The sequence below is a fragment of the Salmo salar genome, chromosome 03 (genome assembly GCF_965601325.2).
Source record: "Salmo salar chromosome 03, fSalSal1, whole genome shotgun sequence".
NCBI lineage: Eukaryota > Metazoa > Chordata > Actinopteri > Salmoniformes > Salmonidae > Salmo > Salmo salar.
This window is the reverse complement of record NC_138293.1, coordinates 76,715,569-76,727,682: the sequence shown is the minus strand read 5'-3', so window position 1 is coordinate 76,727,682 and position 12,114 is coordinate 76,715,569. Positions and strand designations below refer to the sequence as shown.

General features: G+C 39.0%; 1 protein-coding gene and 1 long non-coding RNA gene across 4 annotated transcripts; one reads left to right on the top strand and one right to left on the bottom strand.

The window, feature by feature from the left end:
* Positions 1 to 956: 956 nt before the first annotated feature.
* LOC106592805 (uncharacterized) lies at positions 957 to 9,194 on the bottom strand. 2 transcript variants are annotated; one of them, XM_045715413.2, is made up of 13 exons: positions 9,061 to 9,194; positions 8,642 to 8,754; positions 8,174 to 8,308; positions 8,043 to 8,082; positions 7,737 to 7,808; positions 7,580 to 7,627; positions 3,171 to 3,261; positions 2,959 to 3,024; positions 2,738 to 2,809; positions 2,546 to 2,641; positions 2,215 to 2,343; positions 1,657 to 1,743; positions 957 to 1,514 (listed from the first exon to the last, which is right to left on the bottom strand). In XM_045715413.2, exons 1-13 carry the CDS (start codon positions 9,137 to 9,139, stop codon positions 1,430 to 1,432), a joined length of 1,113 nt encoding a protein of 370 aa, XP_045571369.1. In that variant the 5' UTR covers positions 9,140 to 9,194; the 3' UTR covers positions 957 to 1,429. The 2 variants fall into 2 exon arrangements, with proteins under 2 accessions (XP_045571369.1, XP_045571370.1); XM_045715414.2 differs by having other exon boundaries at positions 2,215 to 2,340.
* LOC123741711 (uncharacterized) lies at positions 8,645 to 12,027 on the top strand. Of its 2 annotated transcripts, none has more exons than XR_006769234.2 (2): positions 8,645 to 8,763; positions 11,316 to 12,027. It is a non-coding gene; the product is annotated as an uncharacterized LOC123741711 (long non-coding RNA). The 2 variants fall into 2 exon arrangements; XR_014391581.1 differs by lacking the exon at positions 8,645 to 8,763 and adding an exon at positions 9,118 to 10,361.
* Positions 12,028 to 12,114: the final 87 nt, after the last annotated feature.

Sequence of the window (12,114 nt, the reverse complement as noted above, 5' to 3'; positions counted from 1 at the left end):
AAAGAATATCCTTCTATACGGGAGGGTAAAATAATATCCCTCTACACGGGAGGGTAAAATAATATCCTTCTATACAGGAGGGTAAAATAATATCCTTCTATACGGGAGGGTAAAATAATATCCTTCTATACGGGAGGGTAAAATAATATCCCTCTATACGGGAGGGTAAAATAATATCCTTCTATACGGGAGGGTAAAATAATATCCTTCTATACGGGAGGGTAAAATAATATCCTTCTATATGGGAGGGTAAAATAATATCCTTCTATACGGGAGGGTAAAATAATATCCTATACGGGAGGGTAAAATAATATCCCTCTATACGGGAGGGTAAAATAATATCCTTCTATACGGGAGGGTAAAATAATATCCTTCTATACGGGAGGGTAAAATAATATCCTTCTATACGGGAGGGTAAAATAATATCCTTCTATACGGGAGGGAAAAATAATATCCCTCTATACGGGAGGGTAAAATAATATCCCTCTATACGGGAGGGTAAAATAATATCCTTCTATACGGGAGGGTAAAATAATATCCTTCTATACGGGAGGGTAAAATAATATCCCTCTATACGGGAGGGTAAAATAATATCCTTCTATACGGGAGGGTAAAATAATATCCTTCTACACGGGAGGGTAAAATAATATCCCTCTATACGGGAGGGTAAAATAATATCCCTCTATACGGGAGGGTAAAATAATATCCTTCTATACGGGAGGGTAAAATAATATCCTTCTATACGGGAGGGTAAAATAATATCCTTCTATACGGGAGGGTAAAATAATATCCTTCTATACAGGAGGGTAAAATAATATCCCTCTATACGGGAGGGTAAAATAATATCCCTCTATACGGGAGGGTAAAATAATATCCTTCTATACGGCAGGGTAAAATAATGCATGGTCATTGAAGCATTAGTCATACTAATTCAATCAAATCAAAGCAAACAAATATATAAATAAACATTTAAAAAAGGGATTAACAATTGTTACATAAAAACCTGACTGTTACACTTCAGAATGGTAAGTAGTTATACGGCATTTTCCATAACTTTGTCTCTAAGAAGGGCTAGTTTACGGTAACAACTAAGCTAAAAACTATGTATTTGAACCACAGTTGAGTGTAGATACTCTGAATAATAGAAACCACAGCTGGGGGCAACCCCACAGCTAGCAGTTTACCAGCACAGTATTATACTAGCATTTTACTATACAGTTATGTCCTATGAATGCATTAATGCATCATTCATGTTGTTAACAATGCATTCATTAGAATATATAACACTATACAAGAAGCAGCTTCAAGTAAGTGTTACGATATTATATCATATTATATTATACTGTTTTATATTACAGTGTATATCATGTTTTATTTTATTATATTTACACTTAGTTTCATCTTATATGCTATATATTTTCAACTGGCTTCATGCCATTGTTGACCAGTCCTGGTCCTGCTTGTTCACCAGAGCAGTTTTCTTCATCCACTGACCAACAGGGTTGTTCTCCAACCTTAGACACAGAACACAGTAAGACAGGTTGGATCAGGAAACATGGCAAAAACATGGTTATTATACAGTCCTGTACCTACAATTACAATACAGTGGAGAAAAAGCTCAGAACAGTGTTACTTTAGCAATAGTTACAATATCACCTGTCAGACATGGGAGGTCCTCCATTCATCTGAGGAGGTCCTGGACTCTGTGCACCAGGAGTCACTTCCTTAGTCTCATTGTTAACCCTGTTGGAGTAATAAGACATCAACATTCACATTCATGATCCACCATAATACTGTCCACTAAAGAGACAGAGGCTAACATGAACCGTGGGAAAATGGGGTTGGTGACATTATTACTCAATGAGTTGTGGATGAATCAATATGTAGTCAAGTTTACCTGACATCATCATTGATCCACCACAAGACAAACGTTATTACATGACCCATTGTGAGATTACAGAGGTACAATCTTAATTTGATCACTCTTTTGTTGCTGAGCATTTTTCTGCACAACAGGAAATGCAAACTTGTAGTGTATTCAAAGTTTAAAAAGGCTTCTAAAGTTGGTAATTTCCACTTTAAAATGACCGATTTGATTTGCCCTGTTGCTGCAGGATTATTTTCCTGCTGTAGCAAACCGGCTCAAATTAAGATCCTACATCTGTATCATTCAATGAAGATCTGTCAAGGTATTCATCATGTGGTAAAGTTTACCTGGCCTTATGGTTTCCATTCACCAGAGGAAATCCAGCATGTCTCTTCTGAGAGAATTCAGTATCTGTTCCCTCACTGCCCATTGACTGAACGAACATCTCGCTTGGCTCACCTCTCTCTCCTTGACTGCTAAAAAAAGATTTAACATGCGTGAGCATTTACCATGCTCATTAGGTATAACAGGTATTAGAATATAAGGATCATGTGTTAAACAAACGGGTCTTTCTATTAAACCTGTGGGATCAATGACTCATGGGATCAGCTCTGACTGAGGATAGTGAGACTCAACCGGTAATGAAGTAATGAGGGTCTTTCTCAGAGAAAGGTTAACCTGTTCACAAGATGTCCATTCAGCAGAGAGGACTCAACATGTGTCTCCTGACTGTGTGGTGGCTCCCTCTCCTCTTCCACCCCATCCCCCTGGTCCCTGATGGTTCAAAGGGACAAATGCAGTTATAGATTGAGGAAGACATGAAGTATAGTAGGAGCATAAATATTACATTCAACAGATAGGCTGTCTAACCTGCCAACGACAAGCACAGATCGGAGAGACTCAGCGTCCTCAGCAGCTGGATCATCAGGATCTCCGTTGTCCCTTAGAGAAGTTAAAACAACAACACGTGTTACTTCTTGCTGCTCTAAGCTGTTGTCTGGCATGATTACTGATATTTCGTAATGTATAATGAAGCACATTAAACCACGTAGCTACTAAAAATGTCCTCAGGTTGACTGAGTCTGACTCACCTCTGGTTTTCCCCGTTGGTGTTAAGGTAGTCCCGACCCAGCCAAGCTGGCTGTGCAAGAGCAAATCTGACGTGGTGTGTGATGAACAAAGGAAAGGTTGCGTTCAGTCCTAAGTCCTTAGTTTATCCTCTCTGAATTCATTTTGGACAGCTAAGCTGACTGGCTGTACACTCTGAGCACTATTGTTGCTGCAGATCATAAAAGGTACTCACCGATGTTTGTCTCTCCAAGGAATGTAGCCATATCTGTACGCTAAGAAACCAGCAATGCCCAGCAGCAGAACCAAGATAACCACAACACCAGCTGAAAAACAAAAAGCTGTCTACGTCAGTTGTTGAGATCCTGTTAAACTGTGCTATAGAAGTATCATGTAAAGGAACAAAACATGACACATACTGTATATATATATATATAGAGAGAGAGTTGAAGTCGGAAGTTTACATAAATTTAGGTTGGAGTCATTAAAACTCGTTTTTCAACCACTCCACAAATGTATTGTTAACAAACTATAGTTTTGGCAAGTCGGTTAGGACATCTACTTTGTGCATGACACAAGTAATTTTTCCAACAATTGTTTACAGACAGATTATTTCACTTTTAATTCACTGTATCACAATTCCAGTGGGTCAGAAGTTTACATACACTAAGTTGACTGTGCCTTTAAACAGCTTGGAAAATTCCAGAAAATGATGTCATGGCTTTAGAAGCTTCTGATAGGCTAATTGACATCATTTGAGTCAATTGGAGGTGTATCTGTGGATGTATTTCAAGGCCTACCTTCAAACTCAGTGCCTCTTTGCTTGACATCATGGGAAAATATAAAGAAATCAGCCAAGACCTCAGAAAAAAATTGTAGACCTCCACAAGTCTGGTTCATCCTTGGGAGCAATTTCCAAATGCCTGAAGTTACCACGTTCATCTGTACAAACAATAGTACACAAGTATAAACACCATGGGACCACGCAGCCGTCATACCGCTCAGGAAGGAGACGCTTTCTGTCTCCTAGAGATGAACGTACTTTGGTGCGAAAAGTGCAAATCAATCCCAGAACAACAGCAAAGGACCTTGTGAAGATGCTGGAGAAAACAGGTACAAAAGTATCTATATCAACAGTAAAACGAGTCCTATATCGACATAACCTGAAAGGCCGCTCAGCAAGGAAGAAGCCACTGCTCCAAAACCGCCATAAAAAAGCCAGACTACGGTGTGCAAATGCACATGGGGACAAAGATCATACTTTTTGGAGAAATGTCCTCTGGTCTGATGAAACAAAAATAGAACTGTTTGGCCATAATGACCATCCTTATGTTTGGAGGAAAAAGGGGGAGGCTTGCAAGTTGAAGAACACCCTCCCAACCGTGAAGCACGGGGGTGGCAGCATCATGTTGTGGGGGTGCTTTGCTGCAGGATGGACTGGTGAACTTCACAAAATAGATGGCATCATGAGGTAGGAAAATTATGTGGATATATTGAAGCAACATCTAAAGACATCAGTCAGGAAGTTAAAGCTTGGTCGCAAATGGGTCTTCCAAATGGACAATGACCCCAAGCATACTTCCAAAGTTGTGGCAAAATGATTTAAGGACAACAAAGTCAAGGTATTGGAGTGGCCATCACAAAGCCCTGACCTCAATCCTATAGAATATTTGTGGGTAGAACTGAAAAAGTGTGAGCAAGGAGCCCTACAAACCTGACTCAGTTACACCAGCTCTGTCAGGAGGAATGGGCCAAAATTCACCCAACTTATTGTGGGAAGCTTATGGAAGGCTACCCGAAACGTTTGACCCAAGCTAAACAATTTAAAGGCAATGCTACCAAATACTAATTGAGTGTATGTAAACTTCTGACCCACTGAGAATGTGATGAAAGAAATAACGCTGAAATAAATCATTCTCTCTACTATTATTCTGACATTTCACATTCTTAAAATAAAGTGGTGATCCTAACTGACCTAAGACAGGGAATTTGTACTAGGATTAAATGTCAGGAATTGTGAAAAACTGAGTTGAAATGTATTTGGCTATGGTGTATGTAAACTTCTGACTTCAACTGTATAATAAATAAACAATTATACAGACTAACAGAAAATACATTCCATGCAAAACTAAATAAAATAGCAGCAGACATCATTTTCATCAGTTTTTAAAGCAGTTAGTATTACAACTTAGCTATTGATAGCAGCAGATATACTGTAATATCATAATACTGTTAGTGTTGTTAATGCAGACACATTTTCAGAGATTTTCAAACAACTAGTGCAATAAATGTAGATAAAATAAGAAATAGAAGTACTATTTTAAGTGCTTTTTTCAATAAAAAACTATACTTTCAAGAATGTGGATCTGCAGATCTGAAGTCCATTATTCATTTTTCTAATGGCAAGAAGTCTGCAACTTGTTTTAGCCACAGATGAAAAGTGGGTGGGTTGTCATTTTTCCAACACACAAGAATACATTTATTTGCAAAGTAAGTTGTCAGCAACATTATCTTGTCTGAATCAAGCACAGTATTCAGCATTTGATTAAGGAGGTAAAGGCTTGGGTACTGTACCAGTGGAAGCTCCTCAGAGGAGGAAGGGGGGAACCATCCTCCTCAAATAATTTGATATTAATAAAAATATTCTAACCTTCAAAAAGTGATCTTTTTTTAGATAAAACTATACTAAATATATATTCACTGTTTTGCAATGAAGGTCTACAGTAGCCACAACAGCACTCTGCAGGGTAACACCATGGTGTAACCAGAGGACAGCTAGTTTCCTTCCTCCTCTGGGAACACTGACTTCAATACAAAACCTAGGAGGCTCATGGTCATCCAATATGCTGTAATAGAAAAAAGGCCCATAAAAATGTTTATTGTCCTCCCTCATCATAAACAGCACCAACCGCCACTGGATTGTACCAATATCATATCTAAATGATCTGAGTGGCTGTATGAATAGAGTGCCAGAAATCCATTAGCTTATTGCAATGCCAGAATAAATGAAAAAAAGGTACTTTCTCTGTCTTACATTTCAGGCAATTTAGTGTCTGGGAACATACAGTTTAATTCAACAGGGGTAAGCTAAAACTTGAACATTAATTTGTAGTTAGTCTCCTTAATATTGGGACTAGTAAATGGGAAGTGGATCTTATTACAGATCTCAAGTCATACCTCCTCATCAAAGTCATTTTCCCACATCCTTTGAAGTGAAACAAAGGAGGATTCATAATGTTTGGATAATGGACAATACATCTTAGCAAGTATTACTTGCTAATATAGATGTGGTTATTAATTATTTTCTGATAACTGAGATCTCAGCTTTAATTCTTTGATAAATATAAAGATAACATTTCTGATTTGAAGGCACTTAAAACAAATGTGTACCAGGGATGTTATATTCAGTATGGATTTGGATAAATCCCTTCATTGTATTTAATCCACTATGGAACAAGTCTGCGATCCTCCTACGACCCAGCGAGCACCAATTATGAAGGCCGACTTTTAAGAACACATTGGGCAACAAGAAATAGGAGCATATAAAAAAAAACGTGTTTGAAATACCCAAGTGCTTTCTACAGTCTGCCCATGCCATTAATGTGTACTTACTGTCATCACAAATATGATGAAACTGATTCAAAGGCAAAGGATGGCTAGATTGATATTCAATCTGAACCCATAGGGAGTCATATCTGCCCAAAGACCCAGACAACAATTTGCGAGTTTGGGCTGACCAATAGTAAAGTTGGAAATTGGACAGACCCAGACCCCATAGACTCAGGTTTGACCAGTATTATGTTTATCCTCCAATCATTGTTATGGGAGAGTGGACCAACGGATGAGGTCTTTCATTTTGCTAAAGAGGGGACGTGTAACGTCCATTCTGGTTGCTCCTTTTATAATTGATAGGCAAGGAGCTAACTTGGTTATCATATTCATATGTTTTTGTCAACATGGAACATGTTATCATTGATATGGTGAGTTTGTTAAAGATTTAGTTTGCTTCAAGATGTATGTGCCTCCAATTTTCAGTAGAAAACCTTTTGTGCAATTGTTCGCATCTTTCTTAATGTCACACAACTTCTCACTGTTCTTTTTCTTAAATGATGCATATGAAATAATTTCACCACTTCGGGTGGGTTTTGCCGCCTCCCATACAGTGGAAGCATCTAATGTACAGTAGGGTCACTATTATCTTGTATGTAATTCACAATCCCACAATGCATTTCTGCTCTGAAATTTTAATCTGCCATTAGAGATGTATTAAGTTTCTAATTTCTGGATAGAGGAACAAAGCTGCTCAGGTTCACAGATAAATATATTTTGACATGATTGGATAAATCAAACGTACCAATGGAGCAACTGTTCACAGCAGATAGCTTTTGGGAAAAAATAAGTAGTCTATTCTGGAATATGAGTTGGGTACATTAGAAAAGTATAATCTTTGGCTTGAGGTTTGATCTCATGCCAGACATCAACTAGTCCACATTCTGAATCCAGAGTGTTCAAAACTCTTGCTGATTTAGTTAGGGGTTTGTTTGTCTTATCGCATTTGTCCATAATTGGGTTCAGAAGAAAAAGAAGAAGGAGCTATGGTGACAGTAGAATGTCAAACAAAAGAAACAATATGGAAACACTTACCAGTGATTTCCTTTGTGGGGCTAGTGGCTTTGGCTTTGTCTCCATTTCCTGAGTTTAATCAGAGAGTAAAGTAATTTCAATTGAATATGTACTTTATTACAGATGGAGATGCTATAGACAGTAACGAGCTGTCTTTATGTTAGTTACGAGTACTTACCTGACGTGTCATCCGAGGTGTCAGTCAGATTGTCAGTCAGAGTGATAGTTGTCACAGCCTCATGCTCCCTCTCTACAGACAAAGATCAGACAAAGAGGTGATATTAGTTTGCTAATATTAGAGTACTCACCCGGGGTGTCAGTCGGATTGTAAATTAAAATGTCAGTTGAATTGTCAGTCTACGTTGGTTACATTTTAGCAGACGCTCTTATCCAGAGAAATTAGCGTTAACTGCCTTGGATATGTGTACCAATATGAAAGTGCAAGAAGTTTAAAATGAAAGAAAATAGGAAAATCATTCTTTACCTGCAACAATGTAATGCAAATGGCACTCCTCAACCATGCCCTTAAGAGAAGACACATGGGAAGTAAGAATCTCTAAAATCATTTTCAACAATCAAATCATCTCAATTGTGTGAAATAATAACAGGACTCACCTGGAGAACATGAAAGAATGTGAATGTCAGATTCAGGCATTCAGAGAGGATGACAGCACTGTTGTTGACACTTATCACCTTATCAGAAACATTTGCTTCAAAAGGCTTGTTCATGCCACGGTAGGCTATTGGAATCTGTGGGAAAGCACATAAGAAAAGAAAGAATTGAATTCAGGTTTGAATCAAAAAGCCCTGATTTGTCATACAACATAGTACTTATTATCTAAAAAAATACCAACATATACAGTCTGTGTCCTGATTCTACACCCTTTTCCCCAAAGTGTACACTTGCACACTTCCCGCCATGGTTAAAAGGATTGGATTGGTGTAAACATTAGCTGCAGGGACTTTCCAACATTGTGAAATCCATGTCGGGAAGTGTGCAAGTCTGCACTTGGGGGAAGGGTGGAGAATCAAGACAAAGTCTGTAGTACAAATCCTGAATAAAACCATAAGATCTCCACTAACATTGTTTGAGTACACCTCAATTCCAGATCCAGCCGGAGTTTCATATGGGTACACATATCCATTTCCTGTCCTGAAATCTTCACACCTGTCCATTTTCTTGATGGGAGAGCATGCTAAGCAAGGTACGGAAGAAGACATTCATTTAGTACAACTTTCTATGTAACATTACTTTAATGTTACTAACAAACTTCCTTAAACACAAACACAATGAAATAGAGATAGACTGCAGCTGCCAATGTTTGAGATCCTAATACAGTTAAACAAATCACAGGTACAAACAGGTTGTGTATGAGGCTAACGGGTTGCTAGCCGACCTCGCCCAGGTGACACAATACAGTAAGAGAACTTTCTGCCTTCAGGGAGTTTTATAGCAATGTAGCAATGTTAAAGTGCAAATACTGTTACAACTTAGTCTTTACCTTGATACGGGAGCACCAAAAAGACAAACAACAGGCTGAATGGATACATTTTAGTCTGTGGTCTGTTTAGAGCTGCCATCTTGCTTGCTGGTTCTGTAAAAAGAAAAAACACTTTTCTTCTTCCTGCTTCAGTAACTTCCGTTTAGAAAACAGAAGGAGTTATAAGTGACTGTATCACCACAGTTTCTAAACCTTGATACGCAACATCGCGGGAACGCTTGCTAAGCAGACTAAGTAGACCAGGCCGGGGATTCGGGTTTGAGAAGTCAATGAGACAAGAGAAATATTCTTCCTTAGCTGTTAATTTTCTCAAAATTCGAAGGCACATTCTAGATTTGAGCCAATGTCTTAAGTATTTCAACATGTTATTACTCCAACTATTTTCATAAAAAATTACTTTATATCGAAAGAGTGCCTTTGATTTAGCGGCCTGCACATGGCAAATTGGCGCGAGACGACCGTTAGACCCGATGACTTGTGTCTGTGCATGAGCTTAGCTAGCCAACATTACCATGACATCACCTTCAAGTGTGATCAGGGATTTCTGTTGAAGAAGCAATTTTAGCCTATCTTCATACTGTACTGTCTTTGGTTTAACTTTCTCAATAGGTAACTGATATGGGCTGTACCTTTTATTGTGCCTCGTTGCTCAAAGTGTTCAAAGTTGTGATTTATAAAGACATGGAGTTAGATGAACACTAGGTGCACAAGGACATTTTGATTTGAATAGGTAATCAAACATGCAAAGTATTTTAAAGGACTTGGTGTGAAGTTGTAGTTATAATTATATCACTCCAATTGCAACCTTGGTTTGATTTACACATCTACACCCACAAGCCAATGGAATTCTGGAGCTCCAGGGTGGGATAACCCCTCATCCAAAGTCCTGTCTCTTATACTGAAGAACAATATAAATGCAGCACTCAACAATTTCAAAGATCTTTTTGAGTTACAGTTCATAAAAGGAAATCAGTCAATTGAAATAAATTCATTAGGCCCTATTCTATGGATATAACATGACTGGAAATACAGATATGCATCTGATGCTCACAGATACCTTAAAAAAAAGGTAGGGACGTGGATCAGAAACCAGTCAGTATCTGAAGTGGCCACCATTTGCCTCATGTAGCACAACACATCTCCTTCACATAGAGTTGATCAGGCTGTTGTGGCCTATGGAATGTTGTCCCACTCCTCTTCAATGGCTGTGCGAAGTTGCTGGATAATGGCGGGAACTGGAACACGCTGTTGTACACGTCGATCCATGGAATCCCAAACATGCTGAATGGGTGACATGTCTGGTGAGTATGGACATTTTCAGCTTCCAGGATTTGTGTACAGATACTTGCGACATGGGGCTGTGCATTATTATGCTGAAAAATTAGGTGATGGCAGCGGATGAATGGCACGACAATGGGCCTCAGGATCTCGTCTCGGTATCTCTGTGCATTCAAATTTCCATTGATAAAATGCAATTGTGTTCATTGTCCGTAGCTTATGCCTGCCCATACCATAACGACACTGCCACCATGGGGCACTCTGTTCACAACATTGACATCTGAAAACTGTTCGCCCACATGACGCCATACACGTGGTCTGCGGTTGTGAGGCCGGTTGGATGTACTGCCAAATTCTCTAAAACAATGTTGGTATCGGCTTATGGGTAGAGAAATTAACATTAAATTAGTTGGCAACAGCTCTGGTGGACAATCCTGCAGTCAGTATGTTAATTGCATGCTCCCTCAAAACTTGAGACATCTGTGACATTGTGTTGTGTTACAAAACTGCACATTTTAGAGTGGCCTTTTATTGTCCCCAGCACAAGGTGCACCTGTGTAATGATCATGCTGTTTAAAAGTGGTGTAAAGTATATATTTTAAAGTACTACTTAAGTCATTTTTTGGGGTATCTGTACTTTACTTTAATATTATTTTTTTTTTACTTTAATAATATTTTTCACAACTTTTACTTTTACTTCACTACAGTCCAAAAGAAAATAATGTACTTTTTACTCCATACATTTTCCATGACACCCAAAAGTACTCATTACATTTTGAAAGCTTAGCAGGACAGGAAAATTGTCAAATTCACACACTTATCAAGAGAACACGCGGTCATCCATACTGCCTCTGGTCTGGTGGACTCACTAAACACAAATGCATATTTTGTAAATAATGTCTGAGTGTTGGAGTGTGACCCTGGCTATCTGAAAATGAAAAAAAACAAGACAATTGTTCTATCAACCGTCTACACAGGGAAACTACTGAGGGAGAGGCATCATGCACCAATCTATCAACCGTCTACACAGGGAAACTACTGAGGGAGAGGCATCATGCACCAATCTATCAACCGTCTACACAGGGAAACTACTGAGGGAGAGGCATCATGCACCAATCTATCAACCGTCTACACAGGGAAACTACTGAGGGAGAGGCATCATGCACCAATCTATCAACCGTCTACACAGGGAAACTACTGAGGGAGAGGCATCATGCACCAATCTATCAACCGTCTACACAGGGAAACTACTGAGGGAGAGGCATCATGCACCAATCTATCAACCGTCTACACAGGGAAACTACTGAGGGAGAGGCATCATGCACCAATCTATCAACCGTCTACACAGGGAAACTACTGAGGGAGAGGCATCATGCACCAATCTATCAACCGTCTACACAGGGAAACTACTGAGGGAGAGGCATCATGTACCAATCTATCAACCGTCTACACAGGGAAACTACTGAGGGAGAGGCATCATGCACCAATCTATCAACCGTCTACACAGGGAAACTACTGAGGGAGAGGCATCATGTAACAATCTATCAACCATCTACACAGGCAAACTCAGCCCACCTGTCTGTCTGTCTTTCCGTCCATCTGTATGAAGAAGAGGAGTACATAACATGTATCACTACCACAGGCAAAAGTTATGGGAAATGTCCATATCAATAAACTCATTATCCTCCACATACTGTACCATACCATCATTGTCTACTGTGTGTTACTGGTGAACACATTAGACACCTAATAAAGACAGACATACTGTACAGTACT

What these genes read in the sequence shown, in the direction of transcription:
- LOC106592805 (XM_045715413.2), bottom strand. Translation starts at nt 9,139, where the DNA reads ATGGCAGCTCTAAACAGACCACAGACTAAAATGTATCCATTCAGCCTG. An exon ending in TTTGGTGCTCCCGTATCAAG is followed by an intron (nt 8,755 to 9,060) that starts GTAAAGACTAAG and finishes TACCTTGCTTAG; the next exon opens with CATGCTCTCCCATCAAGAAA. An exon ending in CCCCACAAAGGAAATCACTG is followed by an intron (nt 3,262 to 7,579) that starts GTAAGTGTTTCC and finishes TTTGTTTTTCAG; the next exon opens with CTGGTGTTGTGGTTATCTTG.